The sequence below is a fragment of the Trifolium pratense genome, linkage group LG6 (assembly GCF_020283565.1).
Source record: "Trifolium pratense cultivar HEN17-A07 linkage group LG6, ARS_RC_1.1, whole genome shotgun sequence".
Lineage (NCBI taxonomy): Eukaryota > Viridiplantae > Streptophyta > Magnoliopsida > Fabales > Fabaceae > Trifolium > Trifolium pratense.
Genome location: NC_060064.1, coordinates 12,714,112 through 12,732,474, shown reverse-complemented (window position 1 = coordinate 12,732,474; position 18,363 = coordinate 12,714,112). Strand labels below are relative to the sequence as shown.

Sequence of the window (18,363 nt, the reverse complement as noted above, 5' to 3'; positions counted from 1 at the left end):
CTAAAGTGTAAATAAAAAATTGAATCAACAAAGTGTAAATAAAAAAAAAATTATTTTTTTACTAGAGATCGCAAATTAAATCTCGAGGCTCCATGCTCTGAAGAAAGTTAATATTTTGACACCCCACGCTGCAGAAAAACACGCTCACAGTTCAATTCGTTTATCTTGCATCAAAGCCAAGAAATAAGGAATGATAAAGAACAACTCATTGATGAAATTTGATTTATCTATCTGAAGAAATTCGTTATTATCAGTTCAATCAAGAATCGATATCCGGACTTCGGCTCGCTGCAAAACATATAAATGCATCTCAATTATCCAATGAAGAGTTTTATTCGATAAGCTAAAAATTTACAAGTAATTCTTGATAACCGATCCATAAAAGAAGATTCATAAGAATTGTGAAATCCTTGATATATCTACAAATCGAACAAAGCATATGAAAACGCAATCCATAGTGATCTCCATGACAGCAGCCTATTGCAAAACATTAGAACAGCAAACCCTGAAATCAAGTCATCAAAAAGAAAACATATGTGAGCAACTGATCTAAAGAACAACAAGAAAAAAAATGACCTGTTTTATACGGAAAGTAAGAAGTATGACCAGTTTTATCTCAAGGCGATAGTGTATCACCAGTTTTATCCAAGGAAGAGCGGGAAAGTAAGTGTGTACTTCTATTCCTGCCACACATTTATAGGCTATCTCCCCTGTAACACACACACACAAAAAACTCAAAGGAGCTGACAAAAGTAGATGTTGATTATCCAAAAAAGATTGAAATACAAGAGTCTCAACAGTAATGACCAAACTATAGCCTAGCAACAGTAGCGACTATAGGAGAGCCTGCAGAGGATGATGACTCATTTGAACAATATGCTAGAACATCGTGTACAAATATTAAGAGACAATTTCAGCTTCCTCCTAATACAGAGAAGTCCCTGGGCCCTTAAATGAAGAGCATGTCTTTTAAAAAGTATCATATTCATCATCGTAAATTTAAAAGACGATTATAGAAAACCTCCCCCATCAAAGTTAAGTCGTTCCCAATGCACAAATCGTCAGAACAAACAGCACATACGATTTAACCAAATTGTCCAAACTTGCTCATCTTGGGAAGGGCAAAGAGTTACTCAAGGTCCAAATACATAAACACACAAACACTGGAAAAAAAAACAGCAACACCAGCTTGCACACGATTAAAGGACAACTGTATGGGAACAAAAACAACACACACACACACACATATTTAAAAAAAGACCAATTGTATCCCAAGGATGAATGAAAAAAGTAAGTGTTAAACCCAACCCAAGCTTTTGAGAAGAATAAAGAAACATGGAAGCAAGAATTTTCACACCTAAGTTCAGATCGCCAAATTAAGCCAAGCAACATCAAATAGTTGATACATGTAAACCGGTTGACAGAATACGCAGTACAAAGGGAATAGGCACTCATCTTCTACTTCTTCAGACAGAAAAATGAACAAGATGCAAGTGTGATTGGAAAAGGAGACCTATGTTGACATCAAACCCAAGTAACACATACCCTGTGAACATCACAACAAATGAAACATGTGCTAAAAAATTATGCCGCGACAAATAGTTGTAGAAAAGTCAAGAGAAACATTAAAGATTTCTTGAAACCAGGCCACTAATCAGAAGATTATAGTTACAAATACAGAACCCCACAAAGCTGTCCCGATTTCTCCAGAATTGTGTAATTCAAACTGCCTGATTACAGATGGAAAACTAAAATGTGAGAAAGCAGTAATATGACAGATAGTTGTAGAAAAACCAAGAAGAAAAAAATATTAGAATAATTCTTGAAACCAAGCCTCTGATAAGAAAATCTCGGTTACGAAGAGTCATATTACATTTTAAAATCCTTAATGTAAGAAAAAAGTTGTGTGATGGGGTAATAAAACCTAAGGCTGAACTTTTCAGACTTAACTTCCCACTCTCCTCGCATATCAAATAAACTAGCCTTTCACATTTAACACCCAAGTAGATCGAGAAGAATCAAGAATAAAATAAATCGATTATGGTGAATGCAAGAACAAGATTAAACATGAAGATTAGATGGGGCATTCTTGAGTTAAAATGCAATTTCATTCTGCCATTTCTTAATTGTATTCTGATGACATTTATTCCTAAAAAAAAAAAACAATTGAGTTCAAATCCGTCAGTAGAAACTTGAAGTCAACTAATTAAAGGCGAATATTTAAGAGAATATTGGAAAGATAATTAAAAAATCTTAAAGGATAACTATTTAAATTGTAGAAAAGATGAAGGCCTTAGATGAAGGCATATTGTTTTTTACCAACCTTTTCCTTCTAAACTATTTTTAAACTCAACTGTCTTTTTCCTTTCTGCATCTTTTTTGTCTAGCGCTTGTAATTTTGTTTTAGCTACAGCAAGAAAATCTTCCGATACAGACATCCCTGGTCCTGTTATCTTCTCAACAATCTGCCACCAGTAAAAATGAAAAGGAAACTATTAGAAGATCTCACTTTAATGTTTCAACCTTTTAATCTAAAGATATCGGGGCATATTGTTCTCAACACATACATCACATTCACAAACGAAAAGAAAATTGTAAAATAATATATATAAAAGGAAGTGAAAATTAAAGAAAAAAATGGCCCCCTCAAACCAAGCTTTCCCGAATTCTTCATCCCCGGCGCAATGCAAAAAGATATACTTCAAACCTTTTATGCTTCAACATTCATGCTCCTAAACAACAAAAACAAAAGAACTAGCAGGTGCCAGGACACAGCATCGAAAGTCAAATATAGCCCACTCACAATACAAAAATAGATATGTAAAAATATATACTGGTGTTTTTATCCTAAGGCTGAATGAATAGTATATTAACCTCTGCTTGCCACTGGCTAGAGCACACCACATATATTCATAGCTGTCGCCCTGTAACATAGAAAAGCAGAAAATTCAAATGAACCGAGAAGAGTATTTACTGAGTATCATAAAGACTAAAAAGTGAAATCTTTTTTACATAGATGATAAAATTAAAGTATTGTACACAGCCTGCAGAACATGATGCTTCATTGGAACAAATTTTCGTCCTTGTAGTCAATATGAAATGTTACAATTTAAGCTTCCACCTAATACCATAGGACTTACAGCAGCATCAATGTGCTACCCAACCTAATCAAATTCCACTGGTTCAAATAAGCAAGAAATCCATAATTTTTCTGTCGAACTCAAACCAACCCAAACAATTATGATTAAGATAGTTTAGATGGGTCATCAAGTCATAAGACTTAAATTATATATAAAATGCTAAAAAAACTATTTATATAATTTAATAACATTCTATTAGATATAATTCCAACATTTAGACTAAATTCTATAATTTAAAATTCAGCATTTGAATTAAATTAAACACTTCATTCAAGAGTATCAAAAAGCCTTCTGAATGTCAATCTGACCCAAAACCATAAGAAGAAAGCTTCATTCAAGAGTATCAAAAGCCTTCCGAATGTCAATCTTGAGGGCCAGATTGCCTTTAAATTGCTTCTCCGTGCAGAACATTAATCGCCAAGACTAGCAAGACAAAACACATATATGTAACTGTTGGAATATATTTAGTTTCCAAGTTTGTTATCTCTAGGAGATTCTAAACATATCATTATTTCCTTTTATTTCTCCTTTTAACTATTTCCTCCATAAATCAAGGAGATAGCTAGTTGTACTTTGATTATAAAAACCAGCCTTGAGCTGATGAATAAAATATAACAGCATTCACCCTATTTTTCTACAGTAATAGTAACGAATCCCGAAAGGCTGAATTGATTCCCAATCAAGAAGAGTATGCCAAAACTAACCTGATTGCTTCATACTACCCAATAAGTTACTGCTTCAAAACAGAAGACATGGCAGAACATAGAACAAAGATGCAGTTTTCATTCACAATTCAACACTGGGGTTATAACCATGTATCAACTTTAGCAAAACATTACCATTATCTGATACTAAATTGGAAACACCCAAGTCCCTAAAACAGAAAAATCACATGAGAACTCCAGCATTCAGCCAACAAATTAAACGTAAAAGGGATCAAGATATCAAGAGAACCACATCCTCTACAGTAACACTAAAGAGTAAATAATAAACCAAGAAATATATGCTACAAGAATCAACAGAAAAATTGAATTAAAAAAAAAGATTGATAAGAATTATTTTTTTTTACTAGAGAGTGCAAATAAAATCTCGAGGCTCCAAACTGTGAAGAAAGTTAAAATCTTGACAACCCAAGCTGCAGAAAAACACATTCACAGTTCAATTCGTTTATAAGGAATAATAAAGAACTCACAGATGAAATTTTATTTGTCTATCTAAAGAAATTCGCTATAATATGTTGAATCAATGATCAATATCCGTACTCCGACTCGCTGCAAAACATATAAACGCATATCTCGATTATCCAATGACGAATTATATAAAATAATCTAAAAATTTACAAATAATTCTTGATAACCGATCCATAAAAGATGTAGCACCAATTTCAACCAAGGGAGAACGGGAAGGTGTGTACCTCTGCCTGCCACACATTTATAGGCTACTTCCCCTGCAACGCCTACACAAAAAACTCAAAAGAGCTGACAAAAGTAGACGCTGATTATGCAAAATTAATAGACACGCATACACAGTATAGATAGCCAAATTAAGCCTAGCAATAGTTGCATATATATATATATATATATATATATATTGGTTGACAGAATACGCAGTACAAAGGGAATATGCACTCATCTTCTACTTCTCCACTTCACACAGAAAATTTATCAAGATACAGTGTGATTGAGAAAGGAGACCTATGCTGCACATTAAAGCAATGTAACACATACCCTGTGAACATCACAACAGATGAAACATGTGCTGAAAATTTAACAAGATACAGTGTGATTGAGAAAGGAGACCTATGTTGCACATCAAAGCAATATAACACATACCCTGTGAATAGATGAAACATGTGCTGAAAATAACTCCACAAATAGTTGTAGAAAACTCAAGAGAAACATTGAAGATTTCTTGAAATCCGCTAATCAGAATATCATAGTTACAAATACAGAACCCCACAAAGTTGTCACAATTCTCCAAATTTGTGTAATTTATACTGCCAGATTACATATGGAAAACTAAAATGTGAGAAATCAGTAATATGATGGGGTAGTTTTTTTTTTTAAGAAAAAAATGTATTTGAGCTTACTAGATATGATGGGGTAGTGTGATATATAGTTGTAGAAAAACCAAGAAAAAGATTATAGAATTTAGCATAACATGTTCACACTTCAATTCAATTTTAACAAGAATCACGAAATGTTACTACAAAGAAAAAGGAATATCTAAATATCGTCATCTCTTCGACTGGTAATAAGACTATTATTTATCTTCTGATTATTATTAATAAGACCTAAATGCAGTTTGGTTACTTGCTATCATGCTATCATTTCTAAAGGAATCAATACATGCATATAAAAATGGTATATCACATTAATTTTTACCTTTCTCTGATAAGATGATAAAAGTTACTTCCATGCTCTGCTGCAAACTTCATAACATCAATCACAGCCATATCTCCTCCATAAACCTCCCTCTGCATATTTAACATACACAAAAAAATGATTAACCATAGGTCAGATACAAATAGCTATAAATTTCGACAAAAAGTCCCTATTGTTTTTGCCAAACAATAATGATACCATTCAAAAATATAGTGGCAAACAAATACAGCCCACTAGATCACACTATTATTGAGAAAAAGTGTGACACTAATCCATAATGAATATAAAAACAAGATGGAACATTGGGCTTAAAAAATATAGATCCATAAGTACCTGATACACTGACTTCAATATCAGATCCTTTAAAATGGTAGGAATCTCTGTAGACAATTTACCAAGAAATTGTAGGCATCCTCAGCTAATCCTCTAAAATGGTGAGATATCTAAATATCATCATCTCTACGGCTGATAATAAGACTACTATTTATCTTCTAATTACCTCTAATAGTTATACTAATGATATATATCTAATCTAGGCATTGAATATTTCAACTTTTCTAGAGTAACCAAACTAATCAAAATGCAGCAACATAAGGGGATGAACAAGGACAGGAGAAATTAAATTTAGTGCCAATGTTTCCAACTTATATTGCGCATAGTGCAAATTAAACTAGATTTTAATAAAGTTCAAGATAGTTTTTATAATCACAGTTTTGATTTTACTGGCATGGTATTTTTAACAAGAGTTAGCTATAATGGGTCACTAAAACCATAAAGTTAAAGTAGCGCATAACCATGTTTCCATTAGCAATTTAGAGGGACAAAATTGGCATAATAATTGCCACTGCAAACATTAATCATGTAGAATGTGTTTGAGTATGGTTCCAACTTGAAATGTTTAGTTTGAAAATGCTTATCTTAAAAGGGGTTATTGGGGAATTATGTGAACAGACATGAGAGATTAACCCACAAAATAGTGTTGTTGTTCCAACTTGAAATGTGTATTGTTTCAATACATAAGTTTCTAACATAGGAGATCACCAAATGAAAGCACAACAACAGCAGCTAATTCCATACCAAATTCTTGCTCCAGTTGCAGGTTCTACGAGGGATACCCATTTAGGAGAGAAGAACCATATCTTATTCTTAAATATATCACAAATGACAAGAAAAAACATAACAGAGGAAGTGACAAATCAACAACACAACAAATTGCCAAACTTCTAGAATTCCTCATCCTTGAGGTATAGAGCAAAGAAATGTATCTAGAATAGGGAATGCTTCATACTCACGTTCCTATACAGATAAACAAATATCACAAGTAGTAAGAGATGTACTTTAGAATCTTAAAGGAAACTACGTGAACCTCTTCTTGCCACGGGTACCGCAACAAACCACAAATTTATAGGCTATCCTCCTGTAATACTCACACAGAAAAATCAAAGGTTCGTTTGACAGAAATAGATATTGAGTATCAAACAACAAAGACTGAAATGTCGAGAAAAGATGACGAGATTAATGCAGAAGAATGATCATGTACACGTAAGTAATGCAAAGTCAGAGGCTCTAACGATCGATAATAGTAGCACAAACTCCAAGATAGAAATAATTCAACAAACAACAACCGAATAAAACCTCATGAGCAAGAACCAAAAATAATCAACCAGAAAATATTAAGAATATCGAACATGAAGATGAAACAAGAGTTAAATAATAAGATGAAAAAATAAATAATTTAATAGATATCACCAAATCAAAACGCTAGCTGCAGAAAAGCGAGGAAGTTTATTATTTCGATAAACCAAGCTGCAGAAAAACACGTTCAAAATTCAATTCTCACGTCGAAAAACCAAAGCCCAAAAATAAATAAAAATAGTATAAAACAACTAATATTGAAGAAATTTGATTTATCTATATGAGATGTTCTTGTCCAGTGTATTAAGTCGTTCTTGTCCACTTTATAACAAAACAAGAGTCAAGAAACGTGTGATTATGAAATTCCGAGTGAAGTGTGTGAATACATAAATCCCTAAAAAAAATTTTATATCTCAAATTTAATTCAGATCGCCAGATTAAGCCTAGATGTAACACTTACCCAGTGAACACCATATGATATGTAGAGAAAAATTAATAAAACAAAAAGTTGTCAAAAAAAAAAAAAAAAGAAGAAGAAGAAGAAGAAAGAAAAGAAGATTAGCTTAACTCACTAAACCAAGTCACCGATCAGCATGACTTTTATGAAGTTGTCCCGGTTTCTCGAGAATCGTGGAAAATTGGCTGTCATATTACATTGTCAAAAAATTAAATGTAAGAAAACCTAAGTTGTAAATGAGTAAATTGATAACAAAGGGACAATAAAACTCTAGAGAATAATTATGATATGAAAATGATTCCCAAACAAGAAAAGTGTGCCAAAACAAACCTGATTGCTTGATACTACAACGTAAGTAATTGCTTTAAAACAGACGACACAGCGGCAAACAGATGCAGTTTCAATTCACAATTCAACACTGAGGTTATAACCATGTATCAAGTTTCCCAAAACATTACCACTATCTACACACTAAACTGTAATCAACAGCTACACGTTAATTCACAATTACATATTACTCAATTAGAATGACTACATCATGCTGCCAAAAAAATTAAATGCAAAACAGTGTTTTGAAAACACCTACGTGTGATTGTGTGAAATTCTTGAGATTCTGAGAAAAGCTTATCAATACGGAAATCCCTACCAAGCGAAAAAGAAACAAGTACAGAAAACCCTGATATAAAACGAAAAAAAATTATTGAAGACTTAGATTTTAACAGATACAGATACACGCGTTCATACTCGCGTTCATGCTACAGATACACAAAACCTACAACACTCTCCCAAAACAAATACACATGTAAGCCAAAAAGTACCTGTTTTATCCCAAGGCTGTATGAAAAGTATGTAAACCTCTGCCTGCCACCGGTTCCGCACATTTATTGGCTGAACGGAAAGCATGTGAACCTGTACCCACACAAATAACTTAAAAGAACTGCAGAAGTAGATACTGAGTAAACTAGCTGAAATGTGAAGATTCGTAGAAGATATTACCAGATTAAATGTAAGAACCTAATGTGTAAAGGAGTAATAATCAAGAAGAATGTGCCAAAACGAACTTGTTTGTTTGATGCTACACAACAAGTTATTGCTTCAATTCACAATTCAACATTGAGTTATAACCATGTATCAAGTATCGCAAACAGTTACCATTATCCGATACTAAATTGGAAACACCATAAAATAGAAAAATCACATGAGAACTCCAGCATTCTGCTAACAAATTAAAGATAAAAATGATCAAGATATCATAAAATCAAAACCACATCCTCTACTGCAAGACCAAAGAGTAAATAAGAAAACCATGAAATATATGCTATAAGAATCAACAAAAAAAATGGAATAAACAAATCCTTGATATATCTACAATTGTAAAAACGCATATGAAAATGCAATTCATAGCGAGCATCATGACGTCAGCCTATTGAAGAAAACAAGAACAACAAATCCTGAAATCGAGTCATCAGAACGCAAACATATGTGAGCAACTGATCTCAAGAATAAGAAGGGAAAAAATGATATGTTTTATTTATCAAAGGCTGAATGGAAAGTAAGAGGTATGACCAGTTTTATTCCAAGGCGAAAGTTTTATCCAAGGCAGACTGAGAAAGTGTGTACTTCTCTTCCTGCCACACATTTGTAGGTTATCTCCCCTGTAACACCCACACAAAAAACTCAAAGGAGCTAACAAAAGTAGCCGCCGATTATCCAAAAAAGATTGAAATGCAAGAGTCGCAACAGTAATGACCAAACTATAGCCTAGCAACAGTAGGGACTATAGGACAGCCTCCAGAAGATGATGACTCATTGGAACAATTTGCAAGAACATCGTGTACCAATATGAAGAGACAAATGCAGCTTCCTCTTAATACAGAGAAGTCCCTGGGCCCTTAAATGAATAGGATGTCTTTTAAGAAGTATCATCTTCATCGTTGTGAATTTAAAAGACAATTATAGAACCCCCCCCCCCCCCCCCCCCCCCAAGTTGTTCCCAACCAAGCATTGTCGGGTTAAGTGGACTGGGAATTTTGTAGTTCATTAGCTAGCTAAGTGGGCTGTGTTTGATCCCAATGGTTTTTGGTCTAACTATATTCCTCAATCTATCTTGTACCATGTCCAAAAAGTTATTGATTTTACAAATAAATAAAAAATAGCACCTATGATGTAACCAAAATGTCCAAAAGTCCTCATCTTGGGTAGGCAAAGAGCAGCATAAATCACTAATAACAATATGAACAAAAACAGTATAAGATAATAGAAAACTCTCCCAACAAGAAGATAGTAGAAAACCTCTCCCAGCAAAGTTATGTTTGTCCACAACGAACAGATCATCCGAACACAAACCCCCTATATATAACCAAGTTGTCTAAATTTCTTATCATACGAAGTGCAAATGTTTATTCTAGAATCTCATATTTAATGAAGAGGATAATAAGCCACAATGACAACCTGCTATCACAACATACACCAGTTTTCATGCAGAATTTTTCAGTTTAGCAAAGTAACAGAATAAAACCTGTCCCAAGTAACTTACTGAGTTTAACTTCATTCAGTCAATATGCATTCTATGGTTGTTCCTACATTTGAACAAGTTAGATCTCATCTAGCACATATGAACTCGAAGCATTAATTATAGAAATAATCAGCAAGAAAACACCAGAACCCTAACACTACATAAGAATAATTTGTTTCAAGGTAGTAGCTGGCAGCAGAATAATTCAAAGTCAATGCATGAACAGTTCAAACAAAAGAAAGATAAGAAAAGTTACATACAATAAATGAGAAGCACAAGAAGTTTCTAAGTGTAGGGAGGGACTAACAATTACACTATTCACCTATGAAGCAATACCTTTGATACACCCTCGACGACTTTAATTCCTCTAATGTGAAATCAACTGCCTATGGGACTTAACTATTTCAACAGAGAGGCATCGAAATACAGATCTGATATATACATGTAGTCAAAGTTGAGCAACACTAAGAAACGATTTTGGCTGCACATTTAGTTGTTTGACAAGGTTATCTATGCTAGCTTCACTTGCGGCAACAGAAATGAGTATTTGGTCTCTAGCTTCATGTGATTAGATTCAATTTATCTTCGTTGTCTTTTTACCATGGCCTTATAAAATCTTCCTCCTCAAACATATATCTAGAGACCAATATCTCAACCCCCAGCCTCTACAACCAGAAGTGGAATAAGAATCTATTGTGAAAAAGTATTGTGAAAACCTACAAAACGAGTTGTAGACTCTGCATTCAACACATGAAAGTTTCAAACTACATTAACAAAAAAAGAAATCACAATTTTTTTTCAAAGTTCACCGGTTAGCATTTTGAAATCATAAATTTCTAACTTAAAACAAACTATTCCGGGTTTGACCAGGTTCATTCTAGGCTATTAGAAAACGCTTCTAGTTTATTCATTGGGATGATCGGGTCGAGTTGTAACAATGTACTTATTACTAACTGATATAAGTATTCTATCTCAGTTAGTAAGATAAAAGAAATGGATACAATTCATAGTCACGGTACAGATCACCAAATGAAACAAATGAAAGCACAACAACACAAATGATTGTAAGAGATGGCAATTAATGAAACGACAGCAGATTCTAATTCTCCATTATGCTTCTAATTTATGAGAAAAATTCTTATTATTTTTATATCTCAAATGGCTGGAAAATAGAGAGAGAAAATAATAACAAAAGTGGCAAATCAACAGAATAAAAAAGTGTCAAACCATTGTTGTCCAGAACTCCTCGTCCTTGGGGAGTGCCAAACCAAGCTGACAGATAGACAACAACTTCAACGCTATCCTAAATCCCAAAACAAATAGGCTGACTTCCCTGTAACACCCACACATAAATGACTGGTTTAACAGAAAGTCTGACAAACCTCTTCCTGCCACAAATTCCATTGCAAACCACACATTTGCAGGTTAACTTTTCACTGGAACATCCACACAGAAAACTCAAAGGAACTGACCAGATGAAATTTGATTTTTCTATCTGAATAAATTTGTTATTATCTGATGAATCAATTTTTCTATCCGAACTTCAACTCGCTGCAAAACATATAAACACATATCTCGATTATCCAATGACGAATTATATTCAATAATCTAACAATTTACAAATAATTCTTGATAACCGATCCATAAAAGAAGATTCATGAAAATTGTGAGATCCATGATATATCTACAATTCGAAAAAAGTATATGAAAACGCAATCCATAACGATCTCCATGACAGCAGCCTATTGAAGAAAACAAGAACAGAAAATCCTGAAATTGAGTCATCAGAAAGCAAACATATGTGAGCAACAGATCTCAAGAACAAGAACAGGAAGAAAAGAAAAGGCATGTTTTAAGGATGAACGGAAAGTAAGAGGTATGACCAGTTTTATCCCAAGGCAAAATTAAGATGTATCACCAGTTTATCCAAGGCAGAATGGGAAAGTGTGTGCCTCTGCCTGCCACACATTTATAGGCTATTTCCCCTGCAACACCTGCACAAAAAACTCAAAGGAGCTGACAAAAGTAGACACTGATTATCCAAAAAAAGATTGAAATGCAAGAGTCTCAACAGTAATGACCAAATTATAGCCCAGCAACAGTAGTGACTATAGGACAACCTGCAGAAGATGATGACAAACCAACCCAATATGTGCAGGATGGTTCAGATGGTGGTCATCAAGTCATAAGACTTAATATATTTTTAAAATTCTAAAAATATATTTATATAATTAAACAACATTATATTCAATAAAATTTCAACATTTAGACTAAATTATATAATTTAAAATTCAGCATTTGAATTAAATTAAACATTGATTCAACACATGAAAGTTTCAAACTACATCAACAAAAAAAAAAAAAAAATCACAATTTCCTTTCAAAGTTCACAGGCTAGTATTTTGAAATCATAAATTTCTTACTTAAAACAAACTATTCCGGGTTTGGCCAAGTCCATTCTAGGCTATAAGAAAACACTTCCAGTTTGGTTGATTCATTGGGATGATCAGGTCGAGTTGTAACAATGTACTTATACTCTAATTTACTAACTGAGATAGGTATTCTATCTCAGTTAGTATGCTATTAGAGTATAGGTAAAACATAGCCAGGAAATAATTGAACTCTATCTCAGTTTGTTTGCTATTAGAACATGAAATAATTGAAGTCTATCTCAGTTAGTATGCTATTAGAGTATAGGTAAAACACGGCCAGAAAATAATTGAAGAAGATAGAAGAAATGGATAGAATTCAGTCACGGTAGAGATCACCAAATGAAAGCACAACAACACAAATGATTGTGACAGATACCAATTTAGGAAAGGACAACATATTCAAATTCTCCATTATGCTTCTAATTTAGGAGAAAAATTCTTATTGTTTTTATATCTCAAATGACTTGAAAATAGAGAGAGAAAATAATAACAAAAGAAGTGGCAAATCACATAATAAAAAAGTGCCAAACCAAGTTGTCCTTGGGAGTGCCAAACCAAGCTGACAGATAGACAAATACACACATTAATAGACTAACTTCCCTGTAACAACCACACAGAAATGACCGGTTTAACAGAAAGTATGATGAACCTCTTTCCGGTCCTATAGAGAGAAGCTCTTCCCTCTCTCTAGAAATTAGGGTTTCTTGGTTCTCTCTTCCTCAATGGTTGTGAGCCGCCACTTCCTCTCTTGTAGGGATCTCTCCTCTGCCATCAGAGCTCATCCTCTCCGAAATGGAGTTTGTCCCCTCCCTTGTGGAGGTTCTTCTCCCATGAATGTGGGTTTTTCTTCTTTCTTCTTTATCCCTGTTAACTCTACATCTCCATTGTTTCCTTTTCATGTCCCACCACCAATTTCCATTGTGGTTTCTCTTCTCTCTGTCAACAAGCACGCTGTTGTGCTCTCAAATCTGAATCTAACTTTCCTAACCAACCATTTTGAGCTCTATGGCCATGGAAGAAGACCCCCACCGGAGCCACCACCACCAGAAGATGCAGAAGGTCTGAGATTATGGGTTTGTGGGTCATTTATTTTTGTAGTGTTGTACTGTTTTTATGTGTTTTGTATTGTGTGTTTAAGTTTAGTTTATTTTAAGTATGCTCTCAAGGTGTTTGATGTAAGGCCCCAAAGAAGTATGGATGTTAAGGCAATTGTTTTGAGTAAGGATCTAATAGTGGTTGTTGCAAACAAGTCTCTCTTCTTCTTCACTCAACAGATGGATCATTCACGTGTGGTGAGTTTACCCGATTTCGAGAACCCGGATAGTCGATCTGCGCGTCCACAAGCCAAAGAAATGATCCGTAATTGGATAGATTTAAAGACTGTGGTTCCTCAACCCACTTATCACTTGTGGAAGAAATTTGCTTGGGTGATTGGATTAAGTTATTTGTTTGGTCATGCATTGTTGGGTTCTATTTTCTCAAAGCTTTTTGATGCTCAAGTCTTGGTTGGCTTAATTGTTTGTGTTGTTTTTCAATTGTGGTTGGGGAATGTCCTAACACAATGTGTCTCTCTTTATTTGTATTTGATTTATCTTATCTAATGAAAATGTTTTTTCCTGTCAAAAAAAAAAAAAAAAAAAATGATGAACCTCTTCCGGCTACAAATTCCATAGCAAACCACACATTGGTAGGTTAACTTTTCCCTGTAACATCCACACAGAAAACTAGATGCTGAGTATTAAAACAAAGACTAAAATGTAAAGAGTCTTAGAAGAGACTACCAAATTAAAGCCTGCAGAAGATTATGATTCATTGAAAAAACTTTCCATCCTTGTAATACAGACGAATCCTTAGGCCACTGTAATGAAGAGGATATTTTTATAGCAGTATCAGCGCCACCATCATAACTCACAAATAATATTAATAATAATAATAATAATAATAATAATAATAATAATAATAATAATAATAATAATAATAATAATAATAATAATAATAATAATAAAAAACTAAACAGTAAAAGAAGGGAAAGAGTTATTAAAGAATATCGCTCTCCAGAAAATTAAGGTATACACTATGAGGTAACCAAGTTGCCGAAAATTCTACATCTTGGGAAGAGAAATGATTTATTTCTTACAAACTTCAGCACCCAAAAACTTCAGCACCAGCTTATACACTATCAAAGAACAAGTATTCAGCTCAAATACATATACATATAAGTAAAACCTGACCAATTATATCTCATTCTTGCCCAAGCTTACAGAGAAGAATCAACAAACATGGATGCAGAACATGATGGTACATGTACTCGTTAATTTGTTCACAGCATGATACACTATATCAAATAGTTGATAAAAAAACACAAGAAAAAAGAAAGAAGAGTAAAATAGTTACCCAAAGAGTGCCCCACAAAGTTTTTCAAATTTCTTGCACTGTCAGGTTATAGGTCAGAAACTTAAGGCTGAAATTTTCAGTTATATAATCACCAACACTCACTGCACATCAATAGGCTTACCGAGAAGACATGACTCTAAAACAACACGGAGAACAAATGAAGTGTACAAACACGATTGCTAGATACTACATAAAACATTATTATTGTTTTTAAACACACTACATTTTATTGTTTTAAAAAACACACTACACTGTAATCAACAGTTACACGTTTCAATTCACAATTACCTGTTACTCAATTAGAATGACTACAGCATGTTGCCAAAAAAATTAAATGCAAAAAACAGTGTTTTGAATAAACCTATATGTGATTGTGTGAAATTCTTGAGATTCTGAGAAAAGCATATCAATACGGAAATCCCTACCAAGCGAAAAAGAAACAAGTACAGAAAACCCTGATATCAAGCGAAAAAGAATTAGTGAAGACTTAGATTTTAACAGAGATTAGGAAATCAAAACTTAAAGCTTGGGGAGGGAAAAGTGATGTAGTATAGAATCTTAAATGCTTCATACTCGCGTTCGTGTTACAGATACACAAAAACTACAACACTCTCCCAAAACAAATACACATGTAAGCCAAAAATTACCTGTTTTATCCCAAGGCTGTATGAAAAAGTATGTAAACCTCTGCCTGCCACCGGTTCCGCACATTTATTGGCTGAAAGGAAAGCAGGTGAACCTCTCCCCTGTAGAAGTAGATACGAAGTAAACTAACTGAAATGTAAAGATTCGTAGAAGATATGACCAGATTAAAGCATTCAGAAGATGATCATTCACTGGAACAAATTTGCATCCACCTCTCACATCATGTACCCATATGACCCAATTTTCGATTCCTCCTAAATACAGTAAAATGAAGCGGATATCTTTTTAGCAGCATAAATCACATATAACAATAAATATAACAAAATAGTAAGAGATTAACTGAAGCCTCGCCCAACAAAAAGATGATCATAAGAAACAACATCTAAGGTTACGGTGGAGACGAATGCTATGGCCAAGTCACTGATCAACAGGGATTTTACGAAGTTGTCCTGGTTTCTCAAGAATCGTGGAAATTTGACTGTAAGATTACAAACATTCGCTCTGACTTCTAGTGGTTTGGGATAATACCAAACATAATAAACGAAAAAATGAAACATCAGATTTGGAAACCCAAATACAATAATATTCAATCTCAACCATAATACATCACCGAAATTTTAAAATCAAAGAATGCCACTGTCACTGTCATATACCATATAATTCATACCTTCTCGTGGAGAGCATTATGAGCATCAGTGATCAGGGGATAACCAACACAAATGTAGGCACAAACTCCCCACTGTATCAAACAAAATTCAAACACCACACCGAAGCACCCTGCTACTGCCTTGTAGGAATAGATAATAGACAAAAATGCTATTATAAATTAGAAATAAACCAGGATAAAGGCAAATCAGTAGAAAAAAATTACACCAGAGAACCACATTGAGAACCACTATTTTGGGATGAAAGAGCACACTACACATTGCATATACATCAAGAACAAAAAGCAATTCTGAAATGTTTGTCAAAGAAAAACACTAATCATGAATGAAGAATAGATAAATCCTGAAATTCTGAAATTTGCCTAATTCACCTAAAACATTTATTATGATAATAAAAATACCTAATCTGAACATCTAACTTTTAAGCATATAGAAAATAAAATGAAAATGAATAACGGAAATAGAATACGTATGGAATTGTGAGAAGAATTACACTTGACCTAGCCAGCCATGTGAGCACATCTCGATCTTGTCGGTTCATCATGAACTCCTTATGAGAGGGAATCATGAAGTCGGTTCGCATAATAACGGCGATGCGGTGCAGTGGCAAGAGCAAGGTCAAAACCCCTGTTTTGGGGGAATTTCCTGCATGACAAAAGTGATGATTTCAGTGACATTTTTAAAACCAAGAAAATGTGAAGCACGAAAGTCATCAATGATTGGTAAAATGTATTCCCACAATCAAGAATCCTAATAGATTTTCTTGCCTACACAATCAAGAATCCTAATAGCATAGTTATATATTTAATCTATTATCAACTATTGATTTTTCAAGAAAAGATGAAACAATTACCTTCTCGTGGAGAGCATTATGAGCATCAGTGATTAGGGGATAACCAACACAAATGTAGGCACAAAGAGACTCCCCACTGTGTCAAACAGAAGCTCAATACAAGCTGACTTGTGATGAGCATAACACAACTGTACCAAAATTCAAACTCCAGAACCGAAGCACCCTGCTACTGCCTTGTAGGAACAGATCATATTATAGACAAAAATGCTATTAGAAATAAACCAGGATAAATGCAAATCAGTAGCAGAAAATTAAACCAGAGAACCACATTGAGGAAACCGGCGGAGGTAACGGAGCCGTAACTACCACTATTTTGGGATGAAAGAGCAAACTACACATTGCATATACATCAAGAACAGAAAGCAATTCTGAAATGTTTGTCAAAGAAAAACACTAATCATGAAGAAATAGATAGATTCATGATAACCGATCCATAAAAGAAGATTCATGAAAATTGTGAGATCCATGATATATCTACAATTCGAAAAATGTATATGAAAACGCAATCCATAGCGATCTCCATGACAGGGCCTATTGAAGAAAACAAGAACAGAAAATCCTGAAATCGAGTCATCAGAAAGTAAACATATGTTTTATTTATCCAAGGCTGAACGGAAAGTAAGAGGTATGACCAGTTTTATCCCAAGGCAAAAGTAAGATGTATCACCAGTTTATCCAAGGCAGAACGGGAAAGTGTGTACCTCTGCCTGCCACACATTTATAGGCTATTTCCCTTGCAACACCTGCACAAAAAACTCAAAGGAGCTGACAAAAGTAGACACTGATTATCCAAAAAAAGATTGAAAAGCAAGAGTCTCAACAGTAATGACCAAATTATAGCCCAGCAACAGTAGTGACTATAGGACAACCTGCAGAAGATGATGACAAACCAACCCAATATGTGCAGGATGGTTCAGATGGGGGTCATCAAGTCATAAGACTTAATATATTTTTAAAATTCTAAAAAAATATTTATATAATTAAACAACATTATGTTCAATAAAATTTCAACATTTAGACTAAATTCTATAATTTTAAAATTCAGCATTTGAATTAAATTAAACACTGATTCAACACATGAAAGTTTCAAACTACATTAACAAAAAAAAAAAAAAGAAATCACAATTTCCTTTCAAAGTTCACAGGCTAGTATTTTGAAATCATAAATTTCTTAATTAAACAAACTATTCCGGGTTTGGCCAAGTCCATTCTAGGCTATAAGAAAACACTTCCAGTTTGGTTG

The 18,363-nt window shown here is 33.9% G+C and overlaps 1 protein-coding gene and 1 long non-coding RNA gene across 2 annotated transcripts; one reads left to right on the top strand and one right to left on the bottom strand.

Annotated features, from left to right (window-relative positions):
* The first annotated feature begins 8,045 nt into the window (after positions 1-8,045).
* On the top strand, positions 8,046-14,164 carry LOC123891754. The gene is made up of 3 exons (XM_045941651.1): positions 8,046-8,057; positions 10,836-10,842; positions 13,229-14,164. The coding sequence occupies exon 3, from the start codon at positions 13,286-13,288 to the stop codon at positions 14,162-14,164; it is 879 nt and encodes a 292-aa protein (XP_045797607.1). The 5' UTR covers positions 8,046-8,057; positions 10,836-10,842; positions 13,229-13,285.
* Positions 14,165-16,106: 1,942 nt separating this feature from the next.
* On the bottom strand, positions 16,107-17,531 carry LOC123888092. The gene is made up of 3 exons (XR_006801959.1): positions 17,121-17,531; positions 16,761-16,912; positions 16,107-16,385 (listed from the first exon to the last, which is right to left on the bottom strand). It is a non-coding gene; the product is annotated as an uncharacterized LOC123888092 (long non-coding RNA).
* Between the last annotated feature and the right edge of the window lie 832 nt (positions 17,532-18,363).

Excerpts from the sequence above, each read along its gene's own strand:
- LOC123891754 (XM_045941651.1), top strand. The coding sequence starts at position 13,286 with ATGGTTGTGAGCCGCCACTTCCTCTCTTGTAGGGATCTCTCCTCTGCC.